The sequence below is a fragment of the Mobula birostris genome, chromosome 3 (assembly GCF_030028105.1).
Source record: "Mobula birostris isolate sMobBir1 chromosome 3, sMobBir1.hap1, whole genome shotgun sequence".
Classification (NCBI taxonomy): Eukaryota; Metazoa; Chordata; class Chondrichthyes; order Myliobatiformes; family Myliobatidae; genus Mobula; species Mobula birostris.
Genome location: NC_092372.1, coordinates 195,819,126 through 195,840,815, shown reverse-complemented (window position 1 = coordinate 195,840,815; position 21,690 = coordinate 195,819,126). Strand labels below are relative to the sequence as shown.

Here is a 21,690-nt window from a genome sequence, read left to right as displayed (position 1 = left end):
ATCCCTCTCAACCCAATTCACCTGCCTTCTCCCCATGACCTATGGTGCACTTTCTAATCAAGAAGCTATCAACTTCCACTTCAAATATACCCAATAGCCATCTGTGATAATGAATTCATTCAGAAATCCAATAAGGATCATTTTCTAATTCAAAGTGTTTCTCAGTATGTCATTACAAACCAATTTATTATTCTCAGAGCAACTGTCCCCTTTCTGTAGATAACAGTTATTTACACATCTTCAAACATCAATGGCAAACATACGATAGGTGGAAAAGGAAGACAAGTGCTGGAGTTTGATATCTATTTCTAGTTTGTTCACAATGGATGCTGAGCCTTTAAAAGAGAGGAGGGAAAGATGAGCCATGGACTTTGGAGGGATTTCATACAGCTGGAAAGCTTTCTATAGAACGGAGTGCTGGAAGTTTGCAGAAATCCCATGTTGATTTATTCTGACATCCAGATGAATCCTATTTCACCACAATAGCTGATGATTGGATAGAATAAGACTTCCCTCATCAAGCTTTATGCCTCCACATTATTTCCCAAGCAGTTTTACTCCTACACAGATCCTGACAGGCACTTGTGTATTGAGTCCTAAGAGGGTTTAATTCTGCAAGTCAGACACCTGATTGTCTTCCTTTCCTCATCCCCCAGGTCCCCACGCATTGCTTTCACTGAGCAAAGGCCCACATAAATTTTCCTCACATACACCAAGCTACTTACAGCTTTTTTGCTGGGAAATTCACTGAGACAGACTTGCAGGCATGCTCGCTGGCTTTCTGTCTTTTAAATAACCAAATGCCTGGCCTCAGGATGAAAGCTTTAAGTATCCTGTGGGATTGTAGATCAGATCTCAATACAGAATTTGTGGAATGATGTGATGCTTTTGTGAAATTTACACACAACCACGCTATGGTGAAATGAAGAACATACTATTATCCTAAAATTGTGTATGGTTAGATTCCAGCCAAGATTCCAATAGGCTGGAACAATTTGCTCTGCATTCTCATTGTTTAAAGTTCAAAAAACTTCTTGTAGTTTTGGTTCAGTAATACAGAGTTTAATCTTCCATGATTTACTGATTCAACCCTCACCGGTGAAAACTCACAATAATTTTTTAACATTGGCTTATTCTTGTCACATGTACCAAGATGCAGATAAAAACTTTTGTCTTTCCAAATAGCTCATGTCATACATAATTACATTAAGATAATAAAAAGAAAACAGAATGTGGCAGTGCCGTGCAGGGCGCCCATTTTAATCCCAAATAGAGAAACTCAATATCAAGTCAAAACCAAAATATTCGACCTTATCTTGTTTTGTTTGGCTTCAGTTGAGCCACTTGATGGGAGATCACACAGCATTTAAAGAATACTATATTTGAAGTGATCGTGCAGTTAAAGGATTTTGGAGAAAATGTGCAGAAGTATGTAATTCAAAAGGCTTCGTGATTATGGAATCATAAACTCATACAGCACAAAGAAAAGGTAATTTAGCACACAAGATTATGCCAATTCTTTCAAAGAACTGAGCAATTGATCCCAGTTCTCTCCTCCTTCCCCATAGCCCTGCAAATGTTTTCTTTTCAAGCGCATTGAGAGTTTTTCCTGAACCTCCTTCTTCAATCCATTCAGGTAGTTTACTCAGAACTGCTTGCTGTGTAAAAGAATTCCTATCCAGTTTCCCTTTTGTTTATTCTGTTAGTCAGTGAAACATTGGTATTACCTGCATAAATGCCGGAGAGTTTGGGACTCTGTTGCTTAGATATTGGAATGCAGAGATCCCAAAATTGCGGAGTTTCCTGCTGAAGAATCTATCATTATGCTTCACTGCTGGACTCCATATGGAGTTCAACTGTGACAAACTCGCTGGAATTCCATGGCACTTGTGTTGGAAAATCTATCATAAGGTTCTCGGATGGTCCTTGGGTTTATTTATTCAGCAATGTTCTTGAAAGCTTCTGAATGTTGTGGACTTTTGGATCACAACCAGCCATGGCAACAGAGAATGGAGCAGTTTAACGAGATGGCTTGTCACCATCTTCTTTGGCTAACTAGGTGCTGTTAATAATGTGCAGTTTTGTTGGTAGTGTTCATACCCCAAACGCAAAAATAAGAGAGGTCCTTTATTTAAATTTGCAGTAGAGGTTTACAGAGTATGTTGTGAAAGCTGTGCAGATATGGTTCCAGCTGTGTGAACAGACTTATGACATCTCCCAAAGTGGTAATGCAGCACAGAGTCTGCAAATGCCTACTAATGTGATAAGACTCCTTAAAACACTTTAATCCACACATTTGATGTATGTCTTGTTCCTTATTATATGGTAATTAAGTGGAGGAGCCTTGTGGACAAAGTGACCATGCTAAGCATAACTCTTATTGCATTCTGGAGTAGCAAAGAGGGGTCATGATGCCGAAGGACTTTCTGTGACTCATTCATCCATACACTCGGCTGAAAAAATAATACATTTGTTCATTTGGCTGAGGTTATTAAGAGCTATATAATATAGGCAACATTAAAAGAGGCAATTGATTTCAATCTTCAAAAATATCTTTGAAAATAAATTCAACAAGCAGATTGATTTTTCTGCAAAAATTTATGAAAGAAATGGAGCCCAACTCCATCCACAGTGACTATTTAAAAGCAAACCGATGTACATAGTCAGTCGACTAAAGCTCAGTTCCCACTGTGCAAAGGTGATGGATTATCCGTTTGATCAAACCGCAAATAACTTTATCAGCCCTAGTTACATAGTTCTTATAATTCAGTTTCCCTGCTCTACAAAAGCTGAAGTCCAAAGAAAACATCTCTGGGCTTACTGACTGGCCTGTGTAGTCTCAGAAGGTCCGGTTAGTTACAATATGTTACATCCTGAACCCTGCAACGGGAAGGAATCAGTAGCATTTATGTTTGATTTCTCTTGTATGTGAATCCAAATCATGACCAGATGTGTGCCTGGCAGCAGTAAGTCTCCCATTCAGCTGGGGCAAATTTCAAATTTCAATTCAGTTTCTTACCACCATTTTATTTTCACATTGAAACGTAGGTTCAAATTTCTCAAATGCAAGTGAGTCATTGAATGTTAGAGGAGATGGTGAATGAAAATAAATAAACACCAAACAAAACTTTTCCAACAAAATATTGATGCCACATATTTTGTTTGGTCTGTCTCCTGAAAAGCAACTGGGAAGCTGCAATAAACAAGAGGAAATCTGCAGATGCTGGAAATCCAAGCAACACACACAAAATACTGGAACTTGAGGTGTTAATGCGATATGGCATACTGTATGGTATATCGGTATTATAAAATGCATATTTAGTGTTTCCTGTTCTCTTATGTGACCATATTTCTCCATATTCCTCTCCCTCTCCCTCTCCTCCAGATCTGATCAGGAGTAGACTTCTTTTTAACTTTTATTGTTTTCTATTGTCATTTCTATTTGCTTCAGGGGCATAGCTGTGAACTATGATTACTCCAGCAGCGGCTATCTGTCCAGCTTTTCAAATGTGGCTTTCATTTTGAGTTCATGAACTGCTGCAACTTTAGTTGAACCAGATAACTGAGCCAAACTCCAGCTGCAATTCCTGAGTGACCTCCTTGCATTAAGTAATCTGGGAAGATTTAATCTACAGCACATTGATGTCATTTGGAAAAAGGGCTTAAAGCGCCCACATAACAGACAGTCAGGCTAAGAGTAAACTTACAAATAAATAAATACTGGGTCTCCAATGAATAACCCGTTCCAATTCAAAAGCACAAAATGGACACTGAGGCTATACTGAACTTTCTTCATACCAGATAGTAACAATATCCATGACAATTGTAGATGAAAAGGAAATGTAAACTATTGATCAACATTCAATTTTGTTCTGTAATTTCAATTTTTTTTTGACTACTTGGAAACATTTGGTAAGAGTTGGCCCCATGCTTTTCACACTAGGTAACTGGTATTAAGACATGATAATATACTGTATATTATGAAAGCTCTGAGCAAGCTCTTTGTGCTTTTAATCATGCAGGTTGACTTGGGGTTCTTGCAGCATGTTTCTGCAATAGCAACACAGGGCGCTATCTCCAAAGAAACCCAGAAGATATATTACATCCGGACCTATAAAGTTGATGTGAGCTCTAACGGTGAAGACTGGATCACTGTGAAAGAAAAAAATAAGCAAAAGGTAAGATATTGGATAAAAAATATCTCTTGCTAATTGTAAATTTTTGGTATTTTTTTTCTTGCTGGCGGTTTGATGTTTATCTTTAGAAGCTTTTTGTATGACACATGGCTTCGGGTTGTACACCTAATAGGGTTTTTTCCCACCACTTTTTCTGTTTTTTTATTATCACCAAAAATTTTTCAATCCTTAAAATAATGTTTTTTTTCCTTGAGACATTGTAAGTGTTGTTTACTTCGATGTACTCGTGTTATTTTTGAATAATATAATAATAAAAAAAGATTTGAAAAGGAAAAAAAACCTCTTACATTAACTCTTTTCCTTTCTCTCACCTGATGCTGCTGTGATGCACGTAAGCAGGCCCTTCAGGCCAACGTGTCCAATGAATATTTCCTGCATTTATTGTTTTTTTTTTGTTTTTACTATCTTTTACTTCAGATGTGATCATAATAGGTACGGTTAAGAAACTCTCACGGATGACAGAGAAATAGAGTCTATGTAGGTAGGAAAGGTTAGATTGACCTTAGAGTAGGTTAAAGGTCAGCACAACATTGCAGGCCAAGGGACCTGGGCTGAGCTGTGGTGTTCCATGTTCTGTGTTCTGTATGATGTTCTTTCTTGGAAAATAAGCATCTGGCAAAATAAAATTGTTGCAACATTGACACTGGGTCTTCGGACCTTCAATATAAAATGAATGGTGTGCTGCTGGCACTCACCACAGGAACATAAGTTCTGTCCTGACCTCAGATGCTGACTGGGTGGAGTTGGCATATTCTCCGAATGGGTTTCCTCCTACATCTCAAATGCATGCTGGTCAGTTAATTAGCTACTGTAACTACCCCTTGTGCAGGCAGGTGGCAAACCAGTCACGAGGCATTTGAGGGAGAATAAGTTGCAGGAGGAGAGGAAAATAAGGAGAGGGAGTTGGCACTGATGGGATTTGTCTGTTGTAGGAGCTGGAATGAACTCGAAGTGCTGAATGGCTTTCTGCATCATTCATCCACATAAAAGGAGGTAGTATAAGTTGCTGCTTCCCCAGAGGTAGAACTGTTGCTGTAACCCAATCTGATTGAATGCGATTCTCTAGAATTCAAGTTCCATTTACACAGCACTCTAATACAGCAAAAACATCTGGGGATGCTTCATGGTTTAAGATGGCACTGATGAGACACAGCAACACTTTCCTGACAGCAAATTAATCTATTATCTACTCAATAAATCACACTTTTTCTGGGCAATGATCACTGTAATGAATAGCCTGTAACTTCATCTTCCAAGTTGTGCTTTTGAACTGCCTGTACGAACTGGCATTTTTGTGATGTTCTGGGGGATTCAGTAAACTGGAAACTCGAAGGTGCAGTACAGTTGAGGCGGCATGGTGCAGGCAGGCCGGCCGAATCGGGGCAGCAGGGCTTGGACCAAAGAGTGTGGGATAAGCCGATGTTTGGCCTTTGCTGGAATAGACTTGCGACTGAATTGAAGCAGCAGGACCCAGGCCCAAGCGAGGAATGAGACAATGTTTGACCAATTTAAACTCCAGACCAGATTGAAAAGATTTGGTATGGGCCAAATTGACGCAGCAGGGTTTGGGCATTGCTGGAGTGGACTTGGGGCCAAACTGAAGCGGCAGGGCCCGGGCCTGGGCCTGAGAGTGAAGAATGATCTGATGTTTGGCTGATTGTAAAGGTTAGGGTATCGGGGCCGGAGGCAAGGTACAGGTGTTCAGCTCACTGCTCCACAAAGTTTACTCATCTCTGCGCTGAACTGAGGCTGCGGCCTACAACTAATGGGCTCCTGGGCCAGCTGCAGTGATGAACTGACTTCAGTGCTGTGGAGTCACTTTTGTGAACTCTCATTCAGAGTGTTATTTGTTTACTTTTTATTGTTTGTACAATTTGCTCTTTTTTTCACACATTGGGTGTTTGACTTTGTTCTTAATGAGTTCTATTGGATTTGTTTTTATGCTGCCTATAAGAAGATGAATTTCAAGGTTGTATATAGTCTAGGTACTTGGATAATAAATCTACTTTGTACTTTGAACTTCGGTGAATCATAATAGGAGGCATGATGGCTAATGACCAAAGATATGGTCAAAGCTGTGGGCGTGGGGGAGCATGCTAAAGACAGATAGGAGGCAAAAGGTGGAAACATTTGTGAGGAAATTCAGAATCAGAGAGTTTAGTGGTACAACTGTACGTGCTGAGGGATGCACTAAAGTTTGGGCCAGCCATGACAAAGGCTTTGTGGGGATGGATCACAATTTAGGTCCTACATTGCTAGATTCTAAGGGATGAGGCCTGTGTAACAGCCTCCCAAACATGGCACATGCACTTTGTCTAGGGATGAAATGCTTCGGAAGAGAATGTGTTGACTTGTTAGTACCATGAATGTAGAGAAAGATGCACACTGGGTGTATTACTGAGTATATATTAGAAATAAAGTACATTTATGAAATGAAACAGAATTAAAGTTGAAGAGTTGCAAGGTTAGAATGCACTCTCATGGAGCTGAAAAAGATTACAGATGGAGTCCATGGAAGTATGCAAATTTAGAAATCAAGGCAGAAAATATTCAAGCAATTTTTTGATGAATGCCTTATGACGAAGTTGGAGGATTAAATGACCCTTCCATTTGACCTCCTGAACATTCTCGGCATGACAATTACCCATAATAGAGCAAATTATAACTTTACTACTAATAGCTCTTGTATCCTATTAATTCTGAAATATGAGAAAAATGGAAATATATATAATTCTGTAATTGGAATAAAATGAAAACATAACATACAATTTCAGGCAGGAACCTCCCAGTAGGCAGGAATGGGTAGCCTACACATTTCCAATGTTTTATTTCCTCTATTTCCTTCAGTGGACCATTAGCAAGGTCGGTTTTCTTAATGGGGCCAGGATGAAGTGGTACATACATCAGTAGTCTGTAACTTTTAAAGCTTGTTCTTGCTCTATTCTGCACCTTTTCCTTATTCACACACAAAATCATTTTTAATTTTTGTTACTCCTCGAACGTCGGAACTAATTGCACATGCTTAAACCAGGGATTCAATCCTTCCCTCCTCAGGGTGATCAATAATTCTACTCAGATGAGTTTCAAGTTAAACTCAAAATTATATTCGAAAATCCTAAAACCTCCCTTCAACCGCAAGAGAGAGTTTAATTGCTGACGTACTCAGTTGTGGTCTATGGTTATACAAGCATGCTACTTACAAAGCCATCCCACAACCTTTTCTTGACCTCTCTGACCACATCTCCATAATGGTCATCCCAGCATGCCGACCACTGCCGAAAACAGAGAAACCAGTCAAGAAGACCATCACCATATGGCAGGGGGATGGGAACCAGGATGATAGAGCTGAGGGTGAGCCAACAGGCTTACAAGTAGATGATGGGTGTAACATAAATGTGAGGAAGGACTAGCCAATGATTGGGTACAAATGCAGACAGAGCAAAGAGTAAAATTGTACCACAGAGGTAAAATTCAAAAGGGCGAAGAATGCAGGACTGAAGGTGCTGTGCGTAAATGTGCATAGCATTCAGAATAGGGTGGACAAACTGGTGGTGCAATCAGAAACTGGTCGGTATGACATTGTGGGCCTTCCTGAGTCATGGCTGAAAGAGGGCCTTAGTTGGGAGCTTGACATCATAGGATATACTTTGTATCAAAAGGACAGGCAGGAAGGCATAGGTGGTAGTGTGGCTCTGTTGGTAAGAGATGGAATTACATCTTTAGAAAGAGGTGATGTAGGGTCAGAGAATGTTGGATCTTTGTGGGCAGAGATAAGAAATTGCAAGGGTAAAAAAAATTATGGGAATCATATATAGGCCTCCAAATAGTAGCCAAGATGTGGGATTGAAATTGCAAAGGGAGCTGGAAAAGCATGTAATAAGGATAACAACACAATTGTAATGGGGGACTTCAAAATACAAGGGGATTGGGAAAATGAGGTTGGTGTCGGAATGCAAGAGAGGAAATTTGTTGAGTGCCTACAAGATGTTTTTTTAGAGCAGCTTGTGGTTGAGCCTACTCAGGGAAGGGCTATCTTAGATTGGATGTTGCATAATAATCCAGATCTTATGAGGGAGCTTAATGTAGAGGAATGCTTAGGAGACAATGATTATAATATGATTGAATTCATACTGCAATTTGAGAGGAAGAAGCATAACTCACATATAACTCACATCTGTACCACAATTAAATAAAGGGAATTACAGAGACATGAGAGAGGAGCTTGCCCAGGTGGGTTTGAGGGGGATACTGGCAGGGATGACAGCAGAGCAGAGGTGGCATGAAGTTTCTGGGAGTAGTTCACAAGGTGCAGGGCAAATATGTCCCACTGATGAAGAAGATCTCAAATGGCATGGGTAGACAATCGTGATTGACAAGGGAAGTTAACAACTGCGTAAGAACCAAAGAAAAGAGCATATAAGGTAGCAAAAGTGAATGGGAAGTTTGATGATTGGGAAGCTTTTAGAATCCAGCAAGAGGTAACGAAAAAAACTATAAGTTGGGAAAAAATGAAATCTGAGGGCACTCTCCCATTAATATAAAGCAGGATACCAAAGGTTTTTTGGTTATATGAAGGGTAAAAGAAAGGTGAGCATGATATTGGACCACTGGAAAATGATGCTGGTGGGGTAGTAATGGGAGACAAATGACAGATAAACTTAATGGGTACTTTGCATCTGTCTTCACTGTGGAAGACAGTATAGTGTACCAGAGATTCATGAGTGCCAGGGAGCAGGAGTAAGTGCCATTGCTATTAAAAAGGAAAAAGTCCTAGGCAAACTCAAAGGTCTTAAGGTGGATAATTCACTTGGGCCAGACGGACTACATCCCAGAGTCCTGAGAGAGGTTGCTGAAGAGATGATAGATGCATTGGTCATGATCTTTCAAGAATAACTTGATTCTGGCATGGTCCCGGAGGACTGGAAAATTGTAAATGTCACTCTATTCTTTGAGAAGGGAGGAAGGCAAAAGAAAGGAAATTATAGGCCAGTTAGCCCAACTTCAGTGGTTGGGAAAATGTTGGAGTCTACTATTAAGGATGAGATTTTGAGGTACTTGGAGACTAATGATAAAATGGGTCAAAGTCAGCATGGTTTCTGTAAAGGGAAATCATGCCTGACAAATCTGTTAGAGTTCTTTGAGGAAGTAACAAGCAGGGTGGACAAAAGAGAGGCAGTGGATGTCAGAAGGGTTTTCAGAAAGCATTTGATAAGGTGCCACACATGAGGCTGCTTAACAAGATAAAATCCGATGGTGTAACAGGGAAGATATTGGCATGGATAGCAGAATGGCTGACAGGCAGGAGGCTGCGAGGGGGAATAAAAGGGGCCTTTTCTGGTTGGCTGCTAGTGATCAGTGGTGTTCCTCAGGGATCAGTATTGTTTGTCGATGATTTAGATAACGGAAAAGTTTACTGATGATATGAAGACAGGTGGATGGGTAGGTAGTGCTGAGGAAACAATGCAATGCAGCAGGACTTAGACAAATTGGAAGAATGGGCAAACAAGTGGTAGATGGAATACAGTGTTGGGAAATGTATGATAATGCATTTTGGTAAAAGAAACAATAATGCAGACTATTATCTAAATGGCGAAAAGGTTCAAACAGCAGAGGTGCAGAGCAATTTAGGAGTCCTCATGAAAGACTCCCAGAACGTTAATTTACAGGTTGAGTGTGTGGTAAAGAAGGCAAATGTAATGTTGGCATTTATTTCAAAGGGAATAGAATATAAAAGCAAGGAGATAATGCTGAGCCTTTATAAGACACTAGTCAGGCCGCACGTAGAGCATTGTCAACAAAGGATATGGGGGTCGAGTGGGATCCAAGATCAGCCATGAGCAGAGCAGATCTGATGGGCTGAATGGCCTAATTCTGCTCTTATGTGTCATGGTTTTAAGGTCTTATATGAGCTAAAGAGGCAATCTCAATGCTCCAGGACTGTATGAACAGGCTAACTGGCAGATGCTCAGGAACGCCACCACAAATGGAGAAGACATTCCTGTCACATTGGACATTCACCAGTATGTTTACTGACAGAACCATTCTACAACAGATAACATAGCATCTATCATGCACCTGGCCTTGACACGCCTAGAAAACAAGGGCACTGATGTCAGAATGCAGTTACTGGATTTCAATTCGGCATTCAACACTATTGTCCCACAGACCTTGGTGAACAAACTCCTGCTCTTTAGTCTAAATATATCACTGTGCAGTTGGACTTCCTAACGAACAGATATAGTCAGGATATACAACTGATCCTCCCTCCCAACACACTCAACACTGGTGCTCCCATTGCTGTACGCTCTGCTCATACATGAATGGACAACCAAACACCTGAGTAATCACATTGTCAAGTTCATTGATGACACGACAATGATGGGGCTCATCACCAACAACAAAGATGGCCTATAGAGAGAAGGTGGAAGAGTTCGAAGCCTGGTGCCAGGCAAATAATCTCTTCCTTAGTTTCAGTGAGACAAAGGAGATGGTTATTTACTTCAGGAGGACTCGCACCACTCACACCCCTCTTTACATTAGCAGCAAAGCAGATGAAACTGCAAGCAGTTTCAAACTCCTGGAGAGCTGCTCTTGCACAACCTCTCAAGGTCCCATAACACATCTTACACAGTCAGGAAAGCTCATCAAAGCCTCTACTTTCTGACAAGGCTGAAGAAAGCTGGATTTTGCACATTCATAATCACATCATTCTACAGATGCACAGTAGAGTGCATTCTGACAACCTGCATCACTGTATGACACAGAATCTGCACTGTAGCGGGCAGGGAGGCTCTACGGCGGGCACTCAAAACTGACCAATGCATCACCGGCACCAGCCTACCAATCATCAAGAACGTGTCTACAGAAAGGTGTCAGAAAGGGGCCAGTAACATCTTGAAGGATGCTGCTCGTGGACTGTTTGTCCCACAGACATCAGGGAGGAGGCTACGTAGCATTCAAGCGAGGACCACCAGACTCAAAAACAGTTATTTTCCCCAAGCAGTAAGGCTGATCAACATCTTCACCCTCTGACTCCACTACGACTTCATTATTTCTTGTCAGTTATCTTACGTACAGCCTAGTGTCACTTCATGGACATACAATCCAATGTATGTATATAAGGAGGTTTATGTATTTATATTTATTGTAGTTTTTATATTTATTTGGTTAGATGTAAAGCAGATAAAAGGTCACTCTCCCTTTGTGATTACAAGAGTATTCGTATTTTCTTCACCTCCCACCACACCCCCCTCCCCCCACTGGTGGTCGGCCCTTCAGCTGTCAAGATGCTCCCTCTGGAATTCTCTCTTTAAAGGCCTCTCCCTCTCTCTTTTAGTAAAATGCTCTTTACCTCTTTGACTCAGCGGTCCTTCGATATTTAGCTTGGTGACAAAGTGTGTCTGATACATGCATCTGTGAGAGATTCTGCAATGAGGAGGGACTGGTAGGCTGGGTTTGTTTTTCTTGGAATGGAAAAGGCTGAGGGAGACTGAATGGTGTATAAAATTATGAGATAGTGTGGTTATTAGGAAATATTCCCCATAGCAGAGGTATCTGAAACTTTGAGCACATGTGTAACAAAGGGCTAAGATATCTAGAAGAGCTTTGAGAAAGAATTTTCTCAGCCAGACAATAGTTGTGAGTGAGCGCTGGAGACCAATACTCCCATAACGTTTAAGAAGTATCTAGATGACCACATGACTCACCAATGGCCAGAAGGCCAAGGACCAAAAGCTGATAAATGAATGGGATTGATGCAGATTGGTCAACAAGGCTAGAGAGGGTCAGACAACGTGCTCCATGAATTAATGACACTGGGACTTTTGCTAAAATGATGGCTAAAGGTTGGCAGCATACACACCCATGAGATAGAAGGTTAATAGGTTTAAGATTGATTCCAGGCTGATACAAGTGAGCAGACCTGAAGGAGTGTTGTACATTTGGAGAAACAATTCTTAGGTGCAATGTCCTGCAAAGTAAAGTGTTGTGTGGAACAATTTTGACTAAGGGCTGGGATTTATTCCTGGTGTACCGGCCAATTTGTTAATCTTGACTAACATTAGCGAAATGGTGAAATGTGGAAGCCTGTTGCGCACAAATTAGCTGATGTGTTTTCTAGATTATGACAGTGAGCAGACTCATTGATTGCAAATCCCTTTGAGAGTTATGAGAAATGTGATATAAATTCAAATTCTTTCTACTAAAGTGCCTGATGTTTCCAGCGTACATTCTCTGCAGATGAAAACACAGGCAGTAAACATTAAGATGAGGCAAAGACTGTTGTCCTTATAATTCACGTCAACGCTCATAATGTATAAATCTAAGTACCACAGGGAGGTGGTTCGATTTTAGCAGAGATGTGCCTTTTTAAACAGCCACTCACTACTTCAATGAAAGACCTTGCTAGCAACTTGAGAATCTTGAAAAGTAAATTTTTAAATATTTTTTATTCTTTATGCCCCAACGTAACTCCAAGATGATCCGCCTTCCAGTCTTTACCTCACAACCCTGAGTCCCCTCCCTCAACCAGTTTTTGGCTAAGATCGTTGGATTTCTCTCCCAATGCACAAATTCATCATCCTTGCTCCCGACCTCTCAATTGGCCAGAGCCCGTGGCAGAAGACTTACAATCTACTGACCTAGTCACTTAGAAGATATCTATCAACCTCCCACTTTTCCACCCAACCCTTCCCCCCTCACCCTTGCACTTGCCTGTCCCCATCCCTTCCCCAACCCCCCACTGCCATCCACAATCCCAGTGTGAATTTACGGTCGTGTGCTCCCCATCCCAATCTGATCTTGTATACCAAAGTCAAAGTCAAGTTGAATTTATTGTCATAAGCACACAGGTATAATGACAAACTTAAATGGGGCAGCATCACAGGCACTCCTGTAGCACCAGTTTCACAAGAAAAACAAATTGTACAAGGATCATTTAATTGGACCCTTCAGCTAACTCCCAGGCCCTTCTTACAACTTCATTTCAACCTTTCAGTAGCACACAAGTCCTACTACTAAAAATTGTACCAATGGCCCACAACCAGAAAGATTGCTCATGTATCGCTCTGCGACTATCATGCACGCTTGCTGGAGCAGACTCAGACTTCAATCTCAAAGCGTCTTTTCATACGGATCAAAGATTTAGCACCATTTTATCACAGCTCTTTTCTGGCATGGAGATCAGATCAAACAAGTCTGAACCTTTAGTGGCAGTATATTGGCCTTTGGGTTTCTCAGTGCACAGTTAAGTTTGAAGTCCAGCCTTTGATCGCTGGATGTGAGCCATAGATGCTGGGCAGTCGAGGAAGAACTTCACAAGTTTAAAACGTGAATTTCAAAAAGACTGCTGGAGCTGCAATTGTGTTTGCTGTAAAGATAAGAATACAGATATGTCATAATTTTATATAAATATTTAATCTGCTTGTATCTTGTTACCAATTTAACTTTCCCTTAAAAGTGTGAGATTTAAAGGATTGGCTCATTAGTGGCTACTGGAAGGATATTCCTACTTTGAGTGGAAGACGACAACATATGTTTTCAGTAGGTAACTGAATCAATTCAATGCACAGGACCATTAGCTCTTCCTCACTGCAGACCAGGACCATCAAATTACTGTAACAGAGCAGATCACTATGTTAACAGAGAAGATTTGTTGAAGAACAGGATGTTGATTTAAACCTGATTACATCTCTGTATAATATACCAGGATTTAATAGTTGTTACTATGAGCGCAGGGGTACGCCAATGCAGTCACATGACCTCCTCATTCTGTTTACTATCTCAACAGATATATTATCATATTTAAAATTCCCTCCAAAGATAAATATTTAAACAACTCATTCTTTAACATGAGTTTATTTGCTTTTTTTGAATGAGTAAACTCATCTCACCTGTAATGTCTTAAATATAAGCAAAAGATGGTGGTCTCAACTGAAAATTTTTCTCATTGAATAATAGGCAGAATGAATCCTAAAAGACTTTAAGAAGTCTAGTTGCATCTTCTCACATATTAATAGCTTTCATGTAAAGCTCAAAATCATTTTTTGTGTGAGAAGACTCAGAGGGACCTCTTTAATCAATTTAAATTATTTTCAAACATGTCAATATTAAATGGTAATTGTTTCAAACAATCCCAGAGCGCAGCAATTTGCTGTGAAGTACAAGTGCCATTTTTATTCTGCTGTCTGATCTAGATTTCTAGATTAGTACCAGTCCAGAACATAACTATAATGTTACCATACCTCAAAAATGGAGGCACCCTTTAATTCAACATTGTAATTTCAATCTAGCAAACTAGTTCATCCCACTTAAAGAATCATTTCACTGTATTTGAACAGACTCTCAGTTCCACTGTCTTGTAGTCAGAGTAAAGCCAATGCATGGACTAAGATTTCTCATTTATGAAATTCTTTAGTGACTGGAGCATCCAGAACTTGGCATCACACAAAAAATAAAGGGTTTCACATTAAGTGAAAGATGAGGTTAAAGTATTTCTCTCAGAGAGTATGAGTCTTTGGAACTCTCTTCAAGAAGATGGTAGAAGCAGACTCAAAATATTTTTAAGGCATAGTTAGACATTTGGGGCGGATCAGTAGCATAGTGGTTAGCACAACACCTTATAGTACCAGAGACCTGGGTTCAATGTCAGCCACCGCCTGTAAGGAGTGTGTACGTTCTCCCCATGACCACGTGGGTTTCCACCGGGTGCTATGGTTTCCTCCCACAGGCCAAACGTTGGTAGGTTAATTGGTCATTGTAAACTGTCCCATGATTAGGCAGGGATTAAGTTGGGTCAATTCTGGGCAGCGTAGTTTGAAGGTCTGGAAGGGCCTTTTCAGTGCCGTATCTCAATAAATAAAGAAATGCTAAGTGGTCACCAGGTTTTAGACAAATACTTCCCTCAGCATCCCATCAATCAGGCATCGATAAAGTAATGCTCCAACTCCTTTATGCCTCTCCAGATGACCGATCTATATCTATTTCAATATTATCATTAATTTTAGCCACTTCATTGAAGAGTTTTCAAATGAGCAAAGAGGCAATAATGAGCTGGTTTAACATACAGTGAAAACAACGTGTACATTGCCAATGTGATTGCTCTTGTTTTGTCGAATTAGTGCAGTTCCTCAGTACAGCTGCATCATTTACAGCTGGACATAGGAATAAGAATATTCTGTTCAATCTGGAGGTACTTGCCTGTCTCCAGAGGAACACAATTAAATAGAAATAGAGATCTTTATCCAGTTGGGATTTAAGTTCACCACAGCTGATAGCAGACAATATATCCTGAAGTAATCACAGTTCAGCAACATCCTAAAGATATGAAAGATGTTGAGAATCCTCGGTACTGCTTGTACAAAGAAACTATTTTAGTCCTAAACACCGATCTCCCCTCTAGAGACAAAAATTCAAATTAAGCCTTACTAGAGACTGATAAAGATCTAATTTTTTAGCACTGACTGTTAAGGTTCTTAGTCAAAAAAAAACCTGTTTGCCTCAGGGAAGACTTCAATTGATTTTAGACCAGAATGCAAAATTGAGTCAGCTGAGATACATTTAAAGAAAAAGATTGAGATTATCAAAGAGTGATTTGCTGTGTTGAAGGGCATTCTTCTTAGTCATGGCTGGAGGCTTCAGAACAACTTTGGAGTTATCTGTCATTGGACTCGGAATCTAATAAATGATCATAGGGTTTAGTAGTGCATTGGCTGATTTACTGGGTTAGTAACCAAAGGCCTGTGTGTTTAATTTGGAGCCATGGGTTCGAATTCCACCATGGTAGCTGGGGAATGTAAACTTAAGTATAAATAAATCAGTAATAAAAATCTAGCATAGTAATGGTGACCAAGAAACTAGGGTACAGTTGTTTAAAAACACATCTGGTTTCACTAATGTCTTTCAAGAAAGGAAATCTGTCATCCTTATCTTCTCTGGCCTATAGGTGAATTTGGATCCACAAAGGTTGGCCCTTAATTTCTCAATGAAACACTACCTAGGGGTAAAATGGGATAAGCTATAAATGCTGGCCTTGTCAATCCTGCAAATGAACAAATAAATTAAAGATGAACAAATTAAAATTAGGTCAAATTAATCCTGTATCACTGAGCTCCTCTCAGTGTTTGTTCAGCGAGACCTGATTGCAGTCTTTCAGCGTGGAGGAGTGTGGTATTAGGACTACCTCAGTGCAGATGTCTGCTATAGTCACCGGGCCACGGGATAGCTAGGATAGTTGGTGTGCACACCCCACCTTCCCCTCCACCCCCCACACCCAACAGCCACCTCAGTGGCAAAGTTATCCTTGGCATTGGGCCCATCATTGTCATGAAAAAATCTGCACATGCTGGAAATCCAAAGTAACGCACACAAAATGCTAGAGGAACTCAGCAGGCCAGGCAACGTCTGTGGAGAAGAGTACAGTCGATGTTTCAGGCCAAGACCCTTCATCAGGGTTTAACATTTTCAAACTGTTAGGAAATTTGCTATTACATATAAACTCAAAAACACATTATTGACTAAAGATGTGTAAATTAATGGACAGATGGGGATTAGTGTATGATCTGTGTAAATGGCTGTTGGTAGTTGACATGAACTCGCAGGTTAATGTAATTGGTGAAACGTACATTATTCACAACCACAGACATTGAGTTGTGGTTCACTTCAAGGGTCTGGTTTGACATAAGGTGACGACGTAGTTACGTAAGGTTATTTTACTGTGCTTTTTGTTCAGTGTTTGGAATAAAATAAATTAGTTGTTCGGTTTCTTAAACATAAAATACCTCACGTCATTTTATTTGCGAACTCACTAGTCCAAAAGGCCTTACCTGTGTTATGCTATTCTAGGAGTCCTTAAAGATAATACAAATGTATAGTTGACCCAAAATGTCAACTGTCCATTTCCCTCCAGAGATGCTTCCTGCAGTGCCTTTTGTGTTGCTCCAAATTCCACTACCTTTGGTCCCCTGATCTTTCTTAAAAATGTAAAAACTAAGTTCTAGAGACTGACTCCTTTTTCCCCTGGCAGCTGTTCATTTGAATAGAGACCGCTGTGCTTGGTTAGCTTGCGAGTTGGAGACCTGCAGGCGTTCATGCTACCCCATTGGACCCATGGGGAGTCTACCAGTGCAGCACCAAGGGAGTCAGCACACAAGCAGCAGATTGAAACAGTAGTACTAAAAACTGATTCTTTCTCAGGGAAATACAAATAAGTCCTGGCATTTAGCATTTGCATGGAATCTCAGGTAGGTGCATTGAACTAGTAATACCAAGACTGGTGTAATACAAGGCACTAAGCTGAGCAGACAAAATTCCCAGATTCCGTCATTGCTCAATATTTTGTTTCCTAATGTCTGTGGGACCAGGGTAGAAAAATTAGTTTGCCAGGCTTTGGAGTGGAGAGTGATTACTCGGAGAGGCAGATAAGATTCCTGCTCCTAATCAGTGATTGTTATAGGAAACTGTGGGTGTTGACTCCATAGTAATCCAGAAGGCTGATGACTGTCAAGCATTGCCAAGATTTTGGGTGTATATCTTGGCCCAGGTTATGTAACATAGCAATATGACAAACAGGCTGCTAACTTGAAGAATTCTTGGTTTAACATTTTGAAAGCATTTGTGATTTTGTCCAAAGCTGATCACGGTCTTTAATATTTGCAGATATTTCAAGGCAACAGCAGTCCCAATGAAACAGTTATAAGGAAATTCCCTCAGACAATCCTGACGCGGTATGTTCGGATAAGACCACAGTCATGGGAGAATGGCGTTGCACTTCGCTTTGAACTATATGGATGCAAGATCACTGGTAAACAACAAGCTTCTGTGAAAACTGTTCACTCCAATGCACCAAAGGCATTATTAATAAACAGATAAATGTTTACTGCAGTTATCTTTTCTACAAAGAAACCTGCAACAACAAAAAAAGTATCACCCTATTTAAATCTTCCCTGAGAAATATACAAATGTGGAACTTATGTTTGCCCAATACAAATTCATTCTTTTCCCTTATTTATAGAGTATATTTTCTTCTTACTTAATTGAGAGATATCAATCCAAGTTGGAAGAGCCAAAGATTAGGGACATCCATGTGTTCAAAGATTTATAGATTTATCAATCTAAAAATATCAATTGGAGCATTGAGAAACATCTCACTGCTTGTCTGCTCTGAATCAACTTTCGCGTATGCAAGCTTACTTTAAGTTGAATGGAAAACTGTTATCCTGCAGTTGTGTGGTTGTATGTTTTGGGAACAGTGATATTTAACTATTACTTTAGTATTTGAGAAAGTTGCTAACTGTTCTATTTAAAATCACTGTCTCAAGGTGTGACCTCAATGATGCAATGCTTAATGCTCAAAAATTTGCACCCAGCACCAGTCATGACGTCTGATTTTTGTAACTGCATTGGAAGTGCAGTATGGCGACACCCTCCGTTTGTAGGATTAGAAAAATGTTCTAGATGATCCAGCTGCACTCTCGTCATTACCTTCGTCGCAGTAGTCGCATTTTTGCTTCTGGGCCAGAAGAGTGTTTGTTCAAACCTATTTCCAGGGAAGTGTTCATGTAAACTAGATGATGAGTTCATTGTCATCAATAAAATGCTTCCCTGTCAGACATGCCATGTTTTGGATGTGGTGTGAAATTCACATCCTGTTTATCTTCTTAGATTTTTCCACTATGATGGTTAAATTGCCTTGGGCTACATTGTAGTGGTTATCACATTTCCCAACAACAACAGTGACTGCCCTTTTTTGGCTGTGAAAAACTTGGCGAACCTTTTCCCTTTCTTAGACTCGTGGGTTAAATCCAGCCTGGCCCCACTGGGAGAAAAATATCCTTTGTCTACCAGATGTAAATGTACTAAAAGTCTTACCAATATTCACAGAGCAAATTCATTGTTGCCAAAAAAAAGTTAACACAACCAAAGGAAAAGTATCAACTCAAGTCTGTAGCTCAAAAAGAACTCAGAGTGGAACATACAATCACTTTCTTTTTGATTTGTTCATTCACAGGCTATGGACATTTAGAATTTGAATTTATTTAAATCTTACATCCATTCCTCAATGTGAGGGAGTAAAAATCTTTCTGTTATGACTCCATTGTATTTGTTGTCCTTCCCCATTTGCACCTAAACTGAAATCTGTTTCCAAAAGACAGTTTTCAACCTCCTTAATACATCTGGAGTCAGGTATCAGCCTGCCAGGATAAGGTCAGGTTTATTTGCCTCATCAGCATCAGTGAAAATATTCAGTGACTTAACAGCCCCTTTTATTTTTCATAAATTCAGATTTATTTAATTTCCTAAATTTACATCCCCCAAATGCCATGGATGGGATTTGATCTTGTGCTGCTAAATCAATAGCGCAGTGCTATCATTGCTAGTCAAGTAGCTGAACAGCAATACTGCCCTAGAACCTGGAATTACACACGTGCATATTACTTTGCAATCCTGAGGGAGGTAAAGTCCGACAATGTGAATGTCCACAGTGATTCTTTTGCCCATCAGCCATAGAGTGCTCAAGAAGAACTACCACACAAAAAAAACATGCCCAGTATCTTTCCTCATGAATTGGAAATCCATGCCTAGTGTAGTTATCTATGTGAGATGTAAATTGTTACCAAGTTTGCACTCCAAACAGTCTCGGACATTTTTTTTGTGGGAGTGTGGGGACGGAATGAAACTACCAGCAATTAGATAAAGACTGAAAATCTCAATTAGGTTCTCACAGGGTGGGAAATGAGAAATCCAACATTATTAGATCTTGAGAACAGATAATAAAATTCTAAATCTGAGGAGAGATATTGGACCCAGACTAAAAGTAATTTGATCTGGTCATGCACTTCAAAAAAAAAATATGGGGATAATTGAATGGAGGGAAGGCAGTGCTTTTCATTAAGTCCACATTTAGCAGAAAAATGCATGATAACAAAGAATAAAAATGGGATTTGAAAAGACAGCAATTAAACAGGCAAAGAGGAATAGTGAAATTATGTTATTAAGGAACAAAACACAAAACGTGTTATAGACTCTTCAAGGACAATGGAAATTTGGGATCGGAACAGGATCATTAAGCAACGAACAGGAGAAAACCATTGATAGTAGGAAGGAGACAATAGAAATAAATCACTATTTTGTTTCCACATGGTATCAGGGAGAGACAACAGGTGAACATGACATTGGATGATAAAATGAAATAGATCCATTTAAAAGAGAAAACAAGTGAAGATGAAGTAACCTAACCAATTCAAAGACAATAAAACCAGATTGATTGCATCCATACATTTTTGAAAGAATTAAGACAAAGATGGCAGGTGCACTGCTGCTCACATTTAATAATTCAGTAGATAGAAGTACTGTGCCAGAGGACTGGCAGGTAGCTAATGTAGTATCTATTCCTGAGTATAGAAAGTGAATATGTCTAAAGATTAATAGAGCCATCAGACTAGCATTAATAGTTGCCAAAATATTAGGGTTTCTACCAAAGAAGTGCAAGAACAGATAGATTTAATAATCAATAATCAGTATAGATTTCCAAAGAGAAAATATTGTCTAACCTATCTGAATTCCTTGGTGAGGTAGCAGAGAGTATAGAAAATGGAGTTGGGTAGATGTGATTTATTTTGGCTTTCAAAAGACTTTTGATAAGGTACTGCATCATAGGCAGGTGAATGAGAATGGAGAATGTGAAGACAAAGCTGAAGTGGTAGAATGGATTGCTACCTAGCATCTGGACTGTATAAGCAGAGAAGTGTATTAAAGGGTAGCTATTTGCAAAGGAAGAAGGTAGTTAGTGGAGTCCGATAAAGCTCGGTGCTGGGACAACTGCTCTACAAAATTGACATTAAAATTTAGACTCTGGAATTATCAACATAATTTTTAAATTTGACATTGGTGTAAGGAGAGAGGTGGATGGAATGGGGGTATTGTCAATACTGCAGAGTGTGATTTGCAAAATAATGATGTTCGGCGCAGATAAATGTGTTTTATTACATTTGTTTAGAGGCATAGAGAGAGTGCATATTTCTGGAGAGGGTCAACAAACAAAGTGATCCAAGGATACAACTATACCAGCATCAAAAGTTAGACCAGTCTAACAAGACAAAAAAAAAGTGCAGTGGGATTTATTTCTGATGGGATACAATTGAAAAGTAGGGACCTTATCATAAATCTGGATCAGACCTTACTGGGGCCATGTTTTGATACATACTGACCATGCTACATGCATTCCCTGTCTATAAAAAGATATAGAGAGAGTGGGGAGATTGACAGCGATAGTTTTGGAAATTTGACGATACAGATGTAAAGCTATATATCTCAAAAGGATGAATGGATAGGTCTCTTTTCTCTCACGAAGAGAAAACTGAGGGGTAACTAAATAGAGCTCTGTACTTGAGAGCCTGGCAGAAAGAAGAGAAAGTAGAAAGCATGTTTCTACTTTTAGGTTAGAGAGGCCGTCACCAATGAATGGAGACAATGTGTAACTCACCACTACAGGGAGGGG

The 21,690-nt window shown here is 39.8% G+C and overlaps 1 protein-coding gene across 4 annotated transcripts in view; it reads left to right on the top strand.

Moving 5' to 3' along the window:
• The window catches only part of nrp1a (neuropilin 1a), a 195,539-nt gene that overhangs the window by 128,417 nt on the left and 45,432 nt on the right, over positions 1-21,690 (top strand). For all 4 annotated transcript variants that reach the window (XM_072253978.1, XM_072253977.1, XM_072253976.1 and 1 more), the window contains 2 exons: positions 4,023-4,178; positions 17,850-17,994. In XM_072253978.1, coding sequence (XP_072110079.1) covers positions 4,023-4,178; positions 17,850-17,994 — 301 coding nt within the window. The remainder of the gene's footprint in view (positions 1-4,022; positions 4,179-17,849; positions 17,995-21,690) is intronic.